Raw genomic sequence first — 18,122 nt, 5'->3', positions numbered from 1 at the left:
TCATCAAGGTCTTCTCAAGCTCCCTGCTCAGCCAGCAATGACTCAATGTCACAGAAGCCTGTCTGGGGCTACTGCTGTCTAAAGGGGCCTAGAGTGAGGCCCCTAGAGCATCCTATGAAAAATCAAAGCACAACTGGCAACTTGCTCTTATAGGGGCTTGCCTACCCTCGAAGGCCTCTCCTCCTCTGTACAAGAGAAGGGAGAGTTGAAGTCCAGGATTTGTGGGGAGATGGGGCACCTGCTCCTCAGCCTTTTGCAGTTCGGAAAACATTACTCAAGCGAAACTCCACACTGAACACAAGGAAGACAAGAGTCAAAAAGGAGCCATCTCTGACCTCAAGAGCTTTCAGTTCTATCTCTGGCTGTGACTTTGTGGTGAGCTTAACATGGCCAACAGAGCTGGGAGATAAGAGGCAGAGATGGCATCTATTGTCTAAAGGCATTCCTCAATGCCATCTGTCCCCAGCCAGGTTCATGGTATAGTCCGGCTCTCTGAAACAATTCCATTCCATTCAATTCAACCAGCATTCACTGAGAGGACTAAAGACAAAAATTTAATAAGACACGATCTCTGCCTTCAAGGAGCTTAGAATCTAGAACTGATTCAAGTCCCATGGGAAAGCGAATGTCTTATCTTCTATTCTCACTTGGACCACAAAGGGGAGGTGAAATATGAGGCAGGCCATGACTGCAGCTCCTGCAGAGGGGCCAGAGTCACTCACCGCGAGGATCTTGAGTGTGAAGCCCACATAGTCTTGCCACGCCACACACAGGACGTAGGGCAGGTACAGCGTGAAGTAGATGATGCCCCCACAGGCTGCCGCCAGGTTGGCTCTGGAGAAGAGTGTGCTGATCAGGAAGCACTGCAGGATGGTCACCACCGCGAACACGGACAGAAAGACAAACACCACGCTGGGGTCGCTGTAGGGTAGCAGGTTTCCTAACTGGGAAAGAAGAGACCCATTAAATGTGCTGCCTAACCAAGCAAGCACATCCTATGTGATCTATGGGAAGAAACCAGGGCTTAGTCATACTCATCTTAGAGATAATATAGAGGAACAGTGCGGTTCATTGTTCTGATGAGGAAACTGAAGCCTAGAGAAGGGAAATGACCAGCTCAAGACAACACAGCAAAATAATGGGAGAGTCAGGAATAGAACAGAGTCCAGGGTTGATATTCATCAAGGTCCGTCTCGACAGACAATTTTGTTTTTCATTTCTCCAAGAAATAATACTACCTGGTTTCTCCTTTTATAAGGACTATGATTCTTGGCACCAAGAAAGAGTTGTAGGAGACAACATCCTACATGAGTTCTCCCTCCAAAAGCCCAGGAAATCTCATTAACCTGCTTGATAACCTGCCATGGATTCTGCATTCCCACATTCGTCCAAACTCTTGTGGACCTTTCAAGTTTGTCTCTACTCAGTTTATCTGGGTACATTTAAACAGGACCCACTAGCATGGAGCTGTCCCAGCACAGCTCTTGCTCACCAGCCACAGAACCACCCCCACCCCACCCAGAGTTCAGCCCTTACAGTCAGATATCAGAGTGTGAGAGGGGATTGATTTTAGCAAGAACTGCTCTGCCATCCTGTTGGGAGCCCTCAGTGAAGTCACCTCAGTTAACCTTCCTTGGCCTCATTTCCTTGTATGTTAAATGGGTTATTTAGTGAGGATATGATAAGACAGCACATGTCATGTGCTTTACACAGTGCTTGCCAATCACTAACTGTTCACTTGTAACAAGAGTAGCTAGTATTAAATTAAATGTTAGTTCCCATCCCTTTGCATTCCCCATCTCTTTAAAAATATTTCTTTACATGATGCATTCTTGAATGAAATGATTATGGAGGAAGAAAACTGGCATAAACTTATTAATGAATGTATGGAGTGTACACAGAACCACACTGCCCAGAGTCACCTTCAAGGGGGGACTTGTTGCCTGGTTGTCAGCAGACAGCCTCTAGGTGTCAACTCCTATGGGTTTGTCACAGCTGCAGAGAACCACCTCACCCTAGGGCACACCCTTCCAATGACTGCTCGAGGGGCCTGGAGTCTGGGGTGCTGGGGAGAGAGGCCTTGGGGGAACCTAAAGGGCTGGATTTTTCAGCACAATGACGGATAACCCTGATAAGCTGTACATGCTCCAGAGTGCCCAGGGGGTTGGCCCTGCATCGCAGATGCTCTCAGATACTGCCATGAACAACTGCCAAGCAACAGCTAGGTGTAGTCAAGTTACCCAGGAAGAAAGAGCCCTGGGTTCTAGTCTTACTTAGCTGCTAACCAGCTAGTTGACCCTGAGCAAGTCATTGCCCTTCTCTTGGCCTTACTTTCCCCAAGTATAAAATGAAGGAATTGAAGGAGACGACATGTAGGACCCCTTCCCTCCCAAAGAATCTTCACTTTTCTTCTCCTCAAGAACAAAGCTGAGTTGGGCTGTTCAGGAGTTCCCTGGCAGGGGGCAGCCAGTGACGCAGTCTTACTTTCAGGATGACCACCAGCAGGCCGGCGCTCACGAGCAGAGGAATGAGGCTACTGATGAACCAGCTGAACCAGAGGATGCCGTTGTCCAGGCCCATGATGCGCATGGTCTCCTTCAGCCGCGCCTCCTTCTCATACACGATGCTCTTGATGATCACAGCCACAGAGTAAATCCAAGCCAGCGTCATGAAAAGGGGCATTGATCGGCTCATCACCCGCAGGAAGCTGGAGGCCCCAGGGAAGGGCAGGGGGAGAATTAAAGACAAGTATGAGCCAGATTCATGGGCCAATGCCTCCAAGCCTGCATGCAAGAGAAAGCCCCATGACTGAGCCAAAGATGGGCAGGCCCTCCGGACTCTGACATGCATAGGTTGCCAAATGCTTCGCAGTGCATCATAGGGATAAAAATTAGACTAACAAAGTATTGCCAAGTAAAATTTGGGGGTGGGGGGCGCTACTTTAGTAACTAGATGATTGTGAGATGTTATTCTGCTAAGTGTCGGTTATTTTAAAGTACTAAAACAAAAAACAAAAAAACTAACTCCTCTCACGAAAGTTCAACATCTCTAAGGTCATCTCACTACTGACTTGCCTTGCATAACTCTTATCACAGATAGCGCCGCTCTTGTCAGGAATATTTCAGATTCCTAACTAGAATAGGAAATGCATGGCTGTGAAGTAACAGGGACAAAGAATGTGGACCCCGGAACTCAAGGTTTAAGTCTCAGCTTTACTACTTAAGCACTTACTGGCTATGTGACAACAGGCAAAGGCCTTAATGCCTCTGAGCTCCCATCCTGTCCTCGTCTTAAGACATCCTTCCTAGAGTAAATCCTGGCTGAGTGGGTCTTTGGAAAAGCCTTCCTTTGGAAAATTCTAGCTAATCTTTCTGAAGGTGAAAAACAAGGTAATTCCTGGTGACCTGGAAAAGCTAAAGTGAGCCACGCATGCCAACAGTTGTGCCATGCAAAGCAGAGAGCAAACACAAGGAGAGGAGCCTGCTCCTTCTGCACTCTCGTCTCTACACACACACCCACCCTACGTACACACTCACACACACCACAACAGAGAAGGGGAGAATTTCCAGAATTTGGAAGAGACAGTACATATTTCAGATGCCTGTAATAACTACACCTCTGCCGTTCTCTCCTACAGGAAATCATTAGATCCAAAGGCACACTTCTCACAATGAGAACTTGGCAGCTTAACGACTAAGCACTAAAAGGTTATCTAAAACTTCTAGGATAAAACCGCCTTGTTCAATTTTATTTGGATCCTCTCAAATGTGGTTTTCCACTCAGAGAGAGGAAGTGGATGAATTTGCGTGATGTTAGCTTTTATAGGTCTGGACCGCTGCTTCTGTATTTGGGGGATGAGTGTATGTGCTTGCATGTATTTGCCATGACATATTTTAAATTCTCAGATTCTGTAAATTTTGACCAAAAGGGTAGAGTGTAAAAAATATAAGTGCTGGTAACCATGGATGAAAAAGGAGGGAGGATTATCAGCTCACGTGGGTCTGTGATGTGGCAGAAACTATTAACTACCTACATCTGACATCTTATTTCCTGAAATCTTCACAGAATTTCAGAACAACGTTTTGGCCAGTATCAACACACGTGTAAAATAAATAAAAGTCAAAGCATTCTGTCTCCTCCCTTGTGGGGGGCGGTGTGAGCATGTGTCTGTCTGTCTGTCCGTCTGCATATACACTCCATCTAGGGACAGTGTTAACCAGTTAAATAAAGATGGCAGCTTACTGGTAACTTACATGTCATCAACATAACAGGGGTAGGGCATCTGCTGCACATAGACACCTGTTTTCTTCTCGGTGCCCGTCAGCACCCTGATGATTGCCTGCTCCACCACATCCTGCAAGTAGGCGAAGCCCCCCCAGACGTATCGCATGTCCTCAAAGGGGTCAGCCCGAGGACCCGGGTCCCAGTACCTAAAACCAAACCACAGGTGATCAAACATTCCTTAGAACCACACAACTACAAAAAATCCAATCCCTCACAATCCTATCACCGTTACAGAGCCACTATTTTTATTTTGTATGTTACTTTATGGTCTCAGTTGACATGTACACACATTGTTAAATACATATAATCAGAAGGAGCATACCACTTGTTGGTTTGGTTCTTTCCCCTCCACTGGCTATCTAACATTGCATCAAGTAGACATACCAAAATTTACTTATTCATTCCCTTTTATATTGGTTGTTTGCCCCTTTTGTGAAAATGAATAATGCTAGCACAGGGAAATTAAAGTCTTTTTTCTTCTTTTTTTCTGTTGATTTAACTCCTTGGGATTAATTCCCTAGAGTGGAAATGCTGAATCAAAAGATGATACTTAGGGGTTGGCACCATGGTGTAGTGGTTAAGTTTGGTGTGCTCTGCTTCAGCAGCCTGGGTATGCAGTTTCAGATCCTAGGCATTGATCTCCACCACTTGTCAGCCACGCTGTGGCAGCAACCCACATAAAAAGTGGAGGAAAACGGGCATACATATTAGCTCAGGGCTAATCTTCCCCAGCAGGAAAAAAAAAAAAGATGATATTTTATGACCTTTGAAATAATTGTCTCCAGCAATGAATGTGCCAGTTTCACCAAAATCATGTCACCAATTTGAGTTATTTTTTTTTTAATTTCTACCAAATTATTAGTTAAAATAAAGTACTTCGAGTCATATTAGCTGCTCTTGACTTCCCCCAAGACTGGATGGTGTGATGGGATTCAACTTACGCATCCTTGATCTTATTTGTCCTCTCCACATTGTCGATGTCCATTCGGATCTTGTACTTGACATGATGGGGCAAATCGACACTGCCAGGGGCAATTCCGGTGAACACAATACCAGCCCAGAACTTCCTATCATCCAGCAGCTCCATGGACTTGTTGATGAGCCGGACTTCCGTGGCTATTGGTTCCAGCTTGTTCAGGTTGACACACTGATGGAAGAACAGTCCTCGTGAGAACTCTGGTGGCCAAGAAAACAAGCAGTGGCCGAAGCGGATTCGGTCCTAAGAGGGAAGTGCTAACAGCCTGACTTTTTTATCCTCACTCTCTAATCCTCTCTGAAGTCGTTTTCCAATATTCAACCGAGAATCGATCATTTTGTTCTTTAACAGCAAGTTAAAAGAAATACTGGAAGTATTTAGAGATAAGTTACTTAGGTTGATTTTTGTGGAGGGAAAGAGGTTGAAACAATGATCATACCTTAGTTTCCTCTCTGTTTTCTTAGCAATTTCGAGTCATAACAACTAATCAAACAACAACAACAAAAAAGGCCAAGAAAACCTTTTATTGTTCCTATTAAAAGTCATGTACTTTTTAGGACTAAATTTTTAAAACATACTCTGTCCTCTTAGATTTTAGGTAAGTTTCATAAATAATGTCTTTTTAAGGGAAAGCTTTGTTGTCACAAAGGTATTGGGATATCAAAACATAGGAAAACCTAGGACACAATGGATAGACACACTCTTGAGTCACAGAGAATAAAACTGGAGTTAGGTCTGTTTATTTACTCATTCAATCATTCAACCGACATTCACTGAGTGCCTTTTGGACACCGAGCCTTGTGTTAGGTTTGAGGGAATAAGACTCTACGTTATTTGTAAACTTTCCTCCAATCCAAACTTTATTGCCCCATCTCAGAGAAAGAAGCGAAAGCCTTTTCTAAATGATCCACGGAACAGAGCCTCACCTCCATGAAACGAGAGATGGTCTGGATGGCCCGGTTGGTCTCATTGAAGGCTTCTCTCCAGGTGTACACAGAGCCATTAGTGGACTGGACATCCTCCGGGTGCTTGGCCACAAAGGCCATGATATCTTTGGCTGTCCAGTCTAAGCCATCCAATTGCTCTTTCCAAAAGTGGTCATTGGCCCTGCTGTCCAACAGTGTCTGCCATTCCAATGAGAAAGCACAAGGAGTAAACACCTACTAAGTGTTGATGAGCTCTATATGATTTACAAAACCCTTTCACGTACGTTGTCTCTTTTTTTTTAACCTTCATAGAAAACTGTGAGTTAGATAACAGTGTTCCCATTTTATAGGTGAGGATACTGAGGTTGAAAAAAAAAGAATAAGATTTAAACCAAGGCTGAGTCATTATGCTAACAGGCATGGAGTGGAGACTCAAAGTCAGACCAGTCTGAATCCAGAGTCCATATGTTTCCAACCTAGCTTAACAATATTAACTACAGCAAGAATCACACTTACTTTGTACAATTACTACGTTGGATTATTTATATGCTTTACCTCACACAACTCCACGAGGAAGATATCTTTAATAATTCCCATTTTATAGATGGAAAACAGGTTCAGAGAGGTTAAGTCCCTTACATAAGGTCACACAGCTAATAAGTAGCAAAGCCAGGACATGAAACATGAACTCTGATTCTATAGCACATTCTACTGCATTATATAGTCTTCTACACTGAGACCCAGGCTGATGACTCCTCATAAAGACCCTATTTCTAGACTGAATTAAGACAAACTCACTTTTTCTGTTTAGTTTGGGAAAATAACACTGCTGGTAAACCACGTAAAATATGATCTTTCCCAATTGCAGGATGCATGAGTCACGATGCAAAGGAGGCCTGACTGCCATTTCTTGTTCCCTAGCTGGTTGGTTCCCCACGTGGGTCAACATGGAAGAGAAGGACAAACTAATCTGGTGCTCACCCAGTAGGTCTAGAGGGCTGGGCCAGAGACCTGCACAGATGTGCTGCCCAAAAAATGGGTCAGCTCACAGGAAAGGTAAAGCCGCTGCAGCTCCTGTCACAGCTTTGAGAGGGAAGATGAAACTCCAACTCTATGAAGTGGACTCTCTAAGCGGCCAAACACTGCTACTTTTTAAACCAGTCTTACTTCCACTAACCTTGTAAGTTTTTGCCCCATGTGGCTTCATATTTATTATTTTAATGGGAGCATAATTGTCTTACAGAGTATATACACTATACTTTCATTAACTATTCCCATACTGCTAAGCATTTAGTCTATTTTTAACTTCTCACAATAACAATTATTATAGAAATAACATTTTCTCTCATACAGTGACTTCTTTCTTTAAAATTATTTCTGTAGGATACATCCCTGAGGGTGTGTGGAATGGAGGTACACAGAATAGCACATTTTTATGGTTCTTGCAATTTTCATTCCAAATTGTTTCCTATAGGGAATAACAATTTATACTGTCATCAGTAAGATATGTAAGTATTTTTAACGTAAAAGATACAAAATTGTACCTCACAAAAGTCCATCAGGGCATGGGTTAGCAAATCTATGATGACTTCATCTGGAGACTTGAACTGAACCAGTAAGAGCTGAGTGAAGACTTGTGGTGTTTGGGGTGAGGCCCACCCTGTCCAGTGTGGCTTCTGAGAAATACGGCCAAGGAAGGCAGCAAGACTGGAGAGGTATGCCCACAAGATCACTGATCCCTTGGCCATTCTAGGGCACTTGAGGGGACCAGGACCTGAGACCACCTTTGGGAGTGGTAGCCAGGGAGAAAGCAGGGCCTTGAGATGAAGGGGGCAAAGAGCAGCTCAGAAAAGAGAGCAGGTGAGTATCAGCAGGTTCCATGAGTCAACAGAGAAGTGTCTCCAGATCTGTAGGGGTGATACTATGCATACAGGCAGAGCCAGAGACAGCAGAGAGATAAGAGCTACCACAAGTCAAATGGTGGTTGCCAGGGGCTGGGGAAAATGGAGTTGTTGGCCAAAGGGTACAAAGTCTCAGTTACGCAATACAAACAACTTCTGGAGATCTAACGTATAGCTTGGTGAATACAGTTAACAACACTGTACTGTATACTTGAAATTTGCTAAGAGGTATCCATGCGAGGTGATACATAAGTTAATTAGTTTGATTGTGGTGATCATTTCACAATAAACGTGTATATCAAAACATCAAGTTGTACTCCTTAAATATACACAATGTCTATTTGTCGGTTATACCTCAATAAAGCTGAAAAAAAGAAAGAAGCAAAGATAAGAGCTACCCCAACAGAAGCAGAAGCCTCAGGCATTACCTCATGTACTAGACATGAGGCTGCAGGGGGTGCAGAGGACCGAGAAGCCCAAGCTTGTAGAATTAAACACACTCCTAAACAGAGAAAATAAAGCAGTCAGAGGAGGCTTCTTCACCTTCCACCCACAGGCTGATGAGCCCCCATTCAGTGTCACCAGCCTAACCAGCCCCTGCACTCTAGGCCCCAATATCCATTGGTCTATTGGGCATGCCCACTAGCCACCAGCTGGAGCTCAAGAATCATCCTGATGCCTCCCTCTCCTTCACCCCTCTACAACCAGGCAGCCACAGGCTTCACCTCCTGCTCGATGCCTTGCCCTCTACCCTGGTCTCTGCCTTCCATCTCCCCCTCTTTAATCCATCTGTCATATCAGAGTAATGTATCTCCATTTCCTTTGCTTAAAACCCTTTCATGGTCCTCCAGAGCTTAAAGGAAAGGTCCTTGGCTTGACAAACAAGGCCCTCCAAACCACATGCCATGCCTTTCTCCCCACTCATAGCTCCTACATTTCCATCGCACATCCTGGATTCTCCCAGCAGGATTTCTAATGAATGCCGTGGCCATGTTTATAAGGGCCTTGTCCTGTAAGAACTGAGAGCCTATGAGCAGCTGGAGCATCTGAGGCAAACACTCCATTTAAGAGTAGGGGAAGCAGTTATCCGCCTGCAGACCAAAACCCATGGAGTCCCTTCAACAAGGCCCCTCATCATCCTGAGACTCAGACGGAGAGAAGTCCAACAAGTAGAAATATGGGTTCCAAGGAGAGGACCAGGAAGAAGAGGTGCGAGACCATGCCTAGGTCTATGGCGCTGTCCATAGCTGGATCCAGAGGAGAGACTGGGGCCCAAAAGAGACCCATATTTGAAGGGCATGAGTTAGTAGTAGTAGCAGTAGTACTAGTCAGGAATTATTCAGTAAATCCATACAAATTATTGTTCATGTTTTTCTCACTGAAGTCCCCTGGCTTTTAAAGGCCCCAATTTTAGAATTCTGAACATATAACAGGACTAGTACAAGAAAGATGACTCTGAGCTTTCCCATCGTTGGAAGGGTCCTGGAGTAATGTCCTCCTCAGGGCAACAGAGGACAGTTCTAAGCCTGGGAGAGGACCATCCAGGTAGCTACTATCTCTAAAACCCAGCTGCCTCTCTGATCAATGAGATGCTAAGGCAAGAAACCGGGAAAAATCCACTCCTGTTTCTTAATGGCAGCGGAAACAAAAGGAAGAGGCCTCCCTCACCATGGAGATAGGAAATAGTCTAATGATTCTCTGACTCAGCCCAAGGCAGGGATGATGAGATTAAATAGCACTCAGGCTCTAGCAAAGGAGACATTGTGTTCTTGCTCAGACTCCTCCACTTTTGAGTCCAATTGTCTCTAGAGCACTTAGCCCTTTCAAGTGGTTCTGAAGCACTAAGTGCAATTCCCCTCCACACAGTAATGGCGGCTCCACATTCGTGCCATGCCTGTGGAGCGAGTATATCAGACCTGTCCACAGGTCAGACCAGGCGTTTGCTCCCACACCTCTTCCCAAGGACTACCAAGACATAGGCAGGCTAAGCAAGATGCTATGGTTCGCTCTGGAGCCAGAAATGACAAGAGTCAGGGTCCTGCCATGACCACATCCTCGCTCTAAACACCAGCACTCACTAAGTTTCTTAGAAAACTGATTTTTGACCACCAGACCCATGGATGCTGATGTGCATGAAACAGTATTATCTGTGCACCATGACCCATATCACTGCCAAGGTGACAGCCCTGTGGCTTGAGCTATGCTCAATACATATATACTGGCTCAATGTAAAGAATTCTCATCTCAGTCACTTCCGGGAAAGCGACCAGAAACTCACCTTTCCAGCATCAAGCAGGCACACAGTAACCAGAGAGACACTTACCCGGACAAGGTCCATTTCTGAGCTGCTCTCCATGAAGGTCCAGATCTTGGGGCTAAGCTCTGCCCACATGCCTTCCAGATCATGAAACACAGCCAGTTCCTGGAAGGTCTTATTCACCTGGAGTCAGGTGGGGAGCCAGGGGCAGGAGAAAAAAGAGAGGCAGAGACATGAGAAATTCAGCTGCTCCCTGAAAGGTACTCCATCAAAGCGGCCCTTTTCCAGTCCTTCCCATAGCCAAGAAGTGCCTGCCTGCAGCTGTGACTCAAGTAGCCGGGGCTGGAGAGCCAGCCCTCAACATGGACTCTGACCTGGATCAGATCTGAGGTTCCCACTCTTTGGAAATCCCAGAGGAGCCATGAGTACGCTTATTATGCTCCATCCAAAGCTGCCTTTACTTACATTTTTGCCCCCAATTCTAGGAGGGTTCTCAAGACAGAGTCTTGGGCCCAGGCAGCCTACCTCGGCCATAACCTGCCTCGTGGCAGGAGTGTCTGGTGTGTACAGGATCTTCCCAACAAGCAGAGGCTTGAGAGCTTTCCATATGATGCGGGAAAGAGGACTGGACTCCAAATTCTTCATCAAATCATTGCAGTAAGGAGCTGTGAAGAAGATGAAAGGCAAATACTCATTCATATGCATGGTTATATACTTACAGGAACTAACAAGGGCTTTGGAGCCAGCCAGCCAGTCCTGGGTTCAAATCCCAGCTCTACCCACTTAATAGCTACATAACAAATAACTTCACAAAAAAAAATAAAAATAACTAAAAACGTCCAAAAGTCACATTTGAAAAGAAAAAAGACAAATATCTTCACTCGTCTGAGCCTCAGTTTGCCCCTCTGTAAAAATAAAGTTAATAACATCTACTTGGCAGAGATGTGGAAAGGATTAACTGAGATGTTACCTGCAGAGCCCCTAGAACGATACTTGATAAATAATCAGAGCTTATTATCACACTGATCCTGAATAACTTACAACTGAGACAATGGGGGGAAATGTTTTCACTATGCACAACCCTGAGTAACTCTAGACTCATTCTCTGTTGCCAGCCCTCACCACTTTGTTTTCACTGAAAACAGAGGGCTAAATTCAGACTTTAGTTTTCAAAAAAAACTCAAAATTTTAATTAACAGGTCTCATCACAAGTAGAGTTACATGTAATAAAAATTCAAAGTTATAACAAATAGGGTTTGGGGCCGGCCCCACAGTTGAGCGGTTAAGTTTGCACGCTCCGCTTCGGCAGCCCAGGGTTTCGCCGGTTCGGATCCTGGGCATAGACATGGCACCGCTTGTCAGGCCATCATGCTGAGGCGGCGTCCCACATGCCACAACTAGAAAGACCCACAACTAAAAAATATACAACTATACACTGAGGGGATTTGGGGAGAAAAAAAGCAGAAAAAAAATAGGGTTTGATCATCCAGAAAGATCCCTAATTCTTTTTTTTTTTAATTTCACTCCAGGTTCTCTTCAATACCAAGCATCTTCTACATGCTACAAAGATAATAGATTTTTTTTTTAAAGAGGATTCGCTCACAATTATATCTGTTTTACAAATGAAGGCTCCCTTAGGTCGACTTGCGAAGTGAGGGAGAGGAGGGGATGGCATTTCAGAAAACTGCCTATAGTGCCATCGCCTTCAGGCTTGCAAAAGCAACCTGCAATGTCTGGAGTGCTTTACTCCAGAGAAGAATAAAAGGTTCTTAGGTTACAGTAATGCACAAAAAGCTGCCTCACTCAGTGTCTGAAAGACACACCTGTGGTTGGAAATGGAGAAAGGCTCACTTGCATCATGTTTTCAAGGAAAAGGATGTCATTGTCTAAAACTCTAACACTGGCTCCTCGCTGCCACCAGGCACAAGACACACATTCCCAGAAAACTGCCCAAGTGTGGGGAGCAGATATGGAGTTACAAGGCTCTTTAACACTGCCCTGCAGCTAAGAACCAAAAACAAACAGCAGATCAAATGTCTGAGTCTGATGGTAGACACACGCCACCACTAGTGGGTGTTTCAGAGGCCGAGTGGTTTCTCAGAAAAAAGCACAGAGCCAGGCAGACCTGGGCTTCATCCTGGCTCTTGTGGACTAGCTGTGGTGTGGTTCTAACCAAGGCACTTCACCTCTCTGAGCCTAGAACGTGGGGTTATAAACCTTCCTTTTAGGATTATCATACGAGTAAATGAGATAATTTAAATAGAATGCACAGTACATAGGAAGCATTTCCTAAATGTTAGATTTTATCATTGTTATTAGTTATTTTTAAGTTTTTATTATAAAACCTACCTCAATAGTAATAATCATAAGGGGAGGAGAGGAGGAGGAGGAAGATGATCAGCATCTAATCCTTGATTACTCTGGAAACCACCCTCCTATGTCCCCTAGAAAACTTGGGAGACTGGCTTGCAATCATTCATTCATTTGATAAACACTACTGTGCACCCAGGATGGGCCGGGCCCCATTCAAAGAAGTGGGGACAGTGAGCTGATGAGGAAAAGACTCTTTCCTCCAAGAGCTAAGTCTGGTGGGCACACAGACACGTAAACCTCCAATGCAGCGACAAAGGATGAGGGTAAGCACGAGCAGGGAGGTGACAAAGGTGAGTCTAGAACCAAGGTGAGGTTGGGGCCAGGGCCTTGGTCTGCATAGACACTCACTTGTAGAGTTGTCATAGAAGGTGCCAGCATCTTCCTCAGTGCCATTGCCTCCAAAGAGGGCTTTGTAGTTGTTGTCCTCATACCAGTTGAGGGACTTGATCTTCAGGCCCCCACCCTCAGGATGGCCACAGACGATGCGGGACACAGCCTGGTATATCTGGGTGGAGGAGCTGGAGCTGTTCACATTGGTCAGAAACAACACCTCCTGCCGCATGTCACTCCAGCTCCTCATGCTGAACAGCTGGTACCAGGGACCAGGAAGAAAAGGAGAGGGAAAAGGAAGGGGTGGGGACAGAGAAGAGAAAGAGACATCTTATTCTCTTGACCTCTCCAAAGCCACATCCTAGAACACATTTTGTCTGATGCCATTTCTCCAAGTCTTGGGATGAGATTGCTAGAACCCCGCTCTTCCTTTTGTGATCAGGGGACCAGCAGCAGCAGTGTTATCTGACAGGTTGTCTGAAATGCAGATTCTGAGACCTCTCTGTAGAACTCAAATCTACATTTTCACAAAACACTCAGGCGACTGCCATGCACATTAAGGTTGAGAAGCACAGTCTAGAAGTTAGTGGAAGTCCTAATGATGGGCTATATTTCGCTGGGATTATCTTCTGGTTTATAGAAGAGAATGCCTTCTCTGAACAGCCATGGCTAATGGCAGATGAGTACATCAGGAATCACTCACATCGTCGATCATTGACTCATTTCTGAAACACCTTAACCTTCAGTGTGGAGCAGGGAGTCCTCTGCCCCTTGGGGGAAAAGGTACTGCGTCTGAAGCCCCCTATCGTGTCTCGGTTAAGTGTCAGGCAACGGAAAAAGCATAAGGTGGGAGACCCCATGTCATGTTGAATCCCAGCCATGTCCCTCAATAGCTTATTACAGCCTTAGAAAAGTCACTTCTCTGAGGTCTCAACTTCTCATCAAGACAGTGAAGCTAAAACAGTGTGTGGTCAGGAGTAATTGCAGGTATACACGAGAGAGAGAGAGGGCACTGCATGGGACAGCCCCCACATGGGCTGAGTCAGATACCCCTGCGGCCAGGGGCTGCGTCTGTGATCTACCCTCAACAAGTGCTTTGTGGACTGCACTCAACAAGTGCTGTGTGAACACCTTGTGGAGTTCTCGGCCCAATTGCTCTTATTATTAAATATTTATAGAGCACTCTATATTTCCACATCTTTCACAATAAATCATTAATAAATCCCTACATTCTTTGAAATATCACTGTGTGTTCTCACCACCTGGAAGACGGAGCCATGGCAAGCAGGGAGGAGAGGCTGTGGGACCCCGTGCACACACCCTGGAGAAGGCCTAGGTTCAGACTCCATGTTTTCTCTCCCAGAGCCTGCTGGTTCCTATGGGTAACAACGGTCTTGGATGCCCCAGATCCTGACTTCGCCTTCTGCCTCCAGAGCGGGACCAGGCACTCCAAGCGTGGGTCAGGTGTTGCAAAGATTACTCCCTTCCAGAGAGGGCGCATCTAGCACAGGCCATGAGAGCACAATGATTGGGTGGCCAGCTTTTCCTTCCTTTATCTTTTCATAACCTGTATGAGGTACATAGACACGGAGGAGAGAGGTAGCCAGACCACCTTTTCTTTTGTTGGTGGGCGGAACAGCCCTGGAGATTTTTAAACAATAGTGAGTAAAAGCCACTCTCTCCTCTTTCCACAGGCTGCCTCACCACCACCATCCTGCCATCCCTTAACCAAAAGAAGCAGTTTCCTCCCACATCAAGCCAGCACTTCTTTGGACAGAGGCACCATAAATGATGGAGCCAAACTATTGGCTCTTCCAGCACCTGTAGTAGGGGCAAACTCCTACTCGTCCTTCTCCACCTCAGCGTGTGCTCACACTTCCTCTGTGAAGTGCTCCTGACTTACAGGGTGCAGCAGCCATTGGTCCTCCAGCCCACAAAAGGTAGTGTCTGACAATCATCTGTGGCGTGAATGAACGCCTGACTGACAGTGCTTTCTCAATCCACGGCAATGGCCTCCTTCTGCCCTTGCCCGACCACTGTCTCTTCTCAATGTAACAGGCAGAATGTAAACAGTCTACACACTTTAGTCACCTCCAATCCACACTTCTGCTCTCAACCCTCTGCCGGCTTCCATCTCAGTGGGAATCCAGCCTTACCACGCCTGCACGGCCCTCACCTCCTTCTCTTCTCTGACTTCACTGCTGACCACCCTCTCACTTGCTCACTTTGTTCTGGCCACACAGGCCTCCTTCCTGGTCTTTAAACACATTCCGTCTTCACGCCCTGGCATCAGCCTCTTTGTGTCTGCCGTTCCTCCTGCTTGGAGTGCCCTTCCTTCTCCATTGACACACTATCATTTCCTCCGGGTTCAACTGTCACCTTATCAGAGAAGATCTCCTCTAAAGCAACACTTCACCACTCTCTATCTCCCTCACCCAGCTTTATTTTCTTCATTGCACATATCCTTGCTGTCATGTTACTCACTGACCTGTCTCCCACCCCACGCGAGCCCCATGAGAACAGGGACGTTTGTGTGCTCACTGCTGAGTCCCAAACTCTAGCAACACCAGGCACCTGGTAGGTGCTGGGTGGGTAACCGACACGGCTCGCTGTCCTGCCTTCCCAATCTCTTCAGGCACACGTTCCCCGTCAGCCAGACGTGGAGCTCACGGCAGCCACACTCATCTGGCTCTCCAAAGCCCCAGTTCTACCCAAGTGCTACGTCCTGTTAATCCATATCTTCTTTCTTTGAAGAGTCTCCTTTCTATTCTATTCCAGTTACCATCAGAGTTCGTCAGACAAAAAGTGGGCTATAGCAGCAAGAACATGGGCTCTGGAGTCTAACAGTCCTGGGTTCAAGTCCCAGTTTAGCCAATCAAATAGATGACTGTGGGCAAGATGTCTAACTATTCTGAGCCGGAGTGCCATTTGTAAAATGGGCACAATAAGCCCCACTCACATTCGTCCAGTGGATTATAGAGGGCAATTGGGTGAAAGTGCATTAACCAGAGCAGCTCCTCAGAAGATGTTAGCTCCCTTCTCCCATTCCTTTCAAGAGTTGTGCTTTGGTCAAAACAATCAACTTTCTTCCCAAACACTAGATAAACACGTCCCTTTTTATTTATCTTCTCCCATTTGTCCCAGAGAAATGGCAAGTTAGACAATGAGTAACTTGTGGTCAAAGTGACTAGAAAGTGTTCCCTTGAGAGGAGTGGGTGGCCCTTGCTTGCCCCGGAGCAGGGAGCAAGCAGGACACATGAGACAGCTGCCAAGAAAAATGTATATTGCTCAGCTGGAGAGTTTCCACCGACAGCAATGGGAACATCACATGCTTTCAATTATCTTTTTACCCCAGACAAAAGGCACGCCAGTGATGTAAGAGGAAACAGCTGTAACCAGACCCTGCTTTTCAGAGGCAGCCTCTCACGTCCCAGGGACTCCATGAACAGTCCCCATGGTGCTGTCTCTCAGGCTGGGAGGGGACCTGTAAGAGCGTCCAGGGCATGTCAATGTCAGCTAACAAGACCCCAGAGCAAGGGCTGTGGACTTGCAGGCAGTTTCGGTTTCTCTTTCTGCCTCCTGGAAGAACCTGGGGTGACCTGCTTCTCCTCCCACAGAAAGGTCACCAGCATTCATAACCAGAGTGACAAATGGCAGGTGGGAAGAGGGCTTCTCCTCCCAAAAGGGATTCAAAAGCCAAGTCTCTTCAGTCAGACACACATGAGCAGAATTAACAGGAAAGAGAAAAGAGAACAGAATCAGAAGAAATTCACTAAAGTATAGACAGTGCTTTATCTCAGTGTTTTCAGTACTTTTCCCAAATGTTCTGCATTTTCCACAATGAATGTGCAATACTTCTATTCTCACAAAACATAAAGTAAATTGTGATATTTTAGAAAAATAATACAAACACAAAAAATGAGTTGGAGAAGTAACTCAAAATAAGTCTGAGCCAAGTCTGAGAAAATTTCTCCAAAAATTATTCCTATCCAACGTCCTATCCACTAAAGCCTGCGTTGCTTCTGACCACCAGCCCCTGGCTCAACTCCGTACACCCTGGGCTCCAGACAGTTCCATCTTTCCAAGTCTAACTGGAAACATGGCTGGGCATCAGAAAGGTGAAGCGTACGTGGGCTGGGAGGCAGAGGAAAAGGTTAACTGCTTCTGCAAGCCCATCCAGGCCTTCTGATCCTAAGGCAAAGGTGATTCTGGTGCATTTGTCAACATGGGACCCTGAAAGGCAAACTCAGCTTAATGTTCACCAAGAGACTATATTCCCAAAGTTGAGCATCAGAGGCCAGGCGTTCACCTGGGAAAGATCTGAATTAGGGGTACCAAGTGATTCCCTTTAGTCAGCAAACATATGTTTTGCTAAAAGGATTGTCTGGCCTTGCTACTGAAGAAGAAATATGAAGAAGTTGCTGGCAAGACAAAATAGCACATGGGGGATGAGGGGCAATTCTCCTCTTTACAAATGTGTCATTAACTAGGGGCAGAGAAGGGCCAGCCCCACGGCCGAGTGGTTAAGTTTGCACACTCCACTTCAGCGGCCCAGGGTTTCACCAGTTCAGATCCTGGGTGCAGACCCAGCACCGCTCATCAAGCCATGCTGAGGCGGCGTCCCACGTAGCAGGACTAGAAGGACCTACAACAAGAATATACAACTATGTACTGGGGAGCTTTGGGGAGAAGGCAAAAAAAGAGGACAACTGGCAGCAGATGTCAGCTTAGGGCCAATCTTTAAAAAAAAAAAAAAAAGAGGGGCAGAGAGTAACAATGGGAGAAAGTTACAGACTAGATAGTAGGCCATTAGCCACTAACTAATTAACTCTAAGACATCTGTGAGTATTGGTTTCTTCATCTCTCAAGTAAGGAGATTAAACCAGATAATTTTTAAGATCACTTATGCTTCTAAAATTGCTTTTACATTTCATATGACATTCAAATCTTTTTTTTTTTTGAGGAAGATTAGCCCTGAGCTAACGTCTGCTGCCAATTCTCCTTTTTGCTGAGGAATACTGGCCCTGAGCTAACATCTGTGCCCATCTTCCTCTATTTTATGTGAGATGCCCACC

General features: G+C 45.8%; 1 protein-coding gene across 4 annotated transcripts in view; it reads right to left on the bottom strand.

Moving 5' to 3' along the window:
• ABCA1 (ATP binding cassette subfamily A member 1) overlaps positions 1-18,122 on the bottom strand; it is a 131,751-nt gene that overhangs the window by 43,155 nt on the left and 70,474 nt on the right. For all 4 annotated transcript variants that reach the window (XM_014840064.3, XM_070519100.1, XM_070519098.1 and 1 more), the window contains exons 9-16: positions 13,066-13,306; positions 10,870-11,009; positions 10,411-10,527; positions 6,187-6,384; positions 5,226-5,431; positions 4,254-4,430; positions 2,485-2,707; positions 723-944 (exon numbers count right to left, since the gene is read on the bottom strand). In XM_014840064.3, coding sequence (XP_014695550.1) covers positions 723-944; positions 2,485-2,707; positions 4,254-4,430; positions 5,226-5,431; positions 6,187-6,384; positions 10,411-10,527; positions 10,870-11,009; positions 13,066-13,306 — 1,524 coding nt within the window. The remainder of the gene's footprint in view (positions 1-722; positions 945-2,484; positions 2,708-4,253; positions 4,431-5,225; positions 5,432-6,186; positions 6,385-10,410; positions 10,528-10,869; positions 11,010-13,065; positions 13,307-18,122) is intronic.

This window comes from Equus asinus, chromosome 10, assembly GCF_041296235.1.
Source record: "Equus asinus isolate D_3611 breed Donkey chromosome 10, EquAss-T2T_v2, whole genome shotgun sequence".
Classification (NCBI taxonomy): Eukaryota; Metazoa; Chordata; class Mammalia; order Perissodactyla; family Equidae; genus Equus; species Equus asinus.
This window is presented reverse-complemented; position numbering and strand designations above follow the sequence as displayed.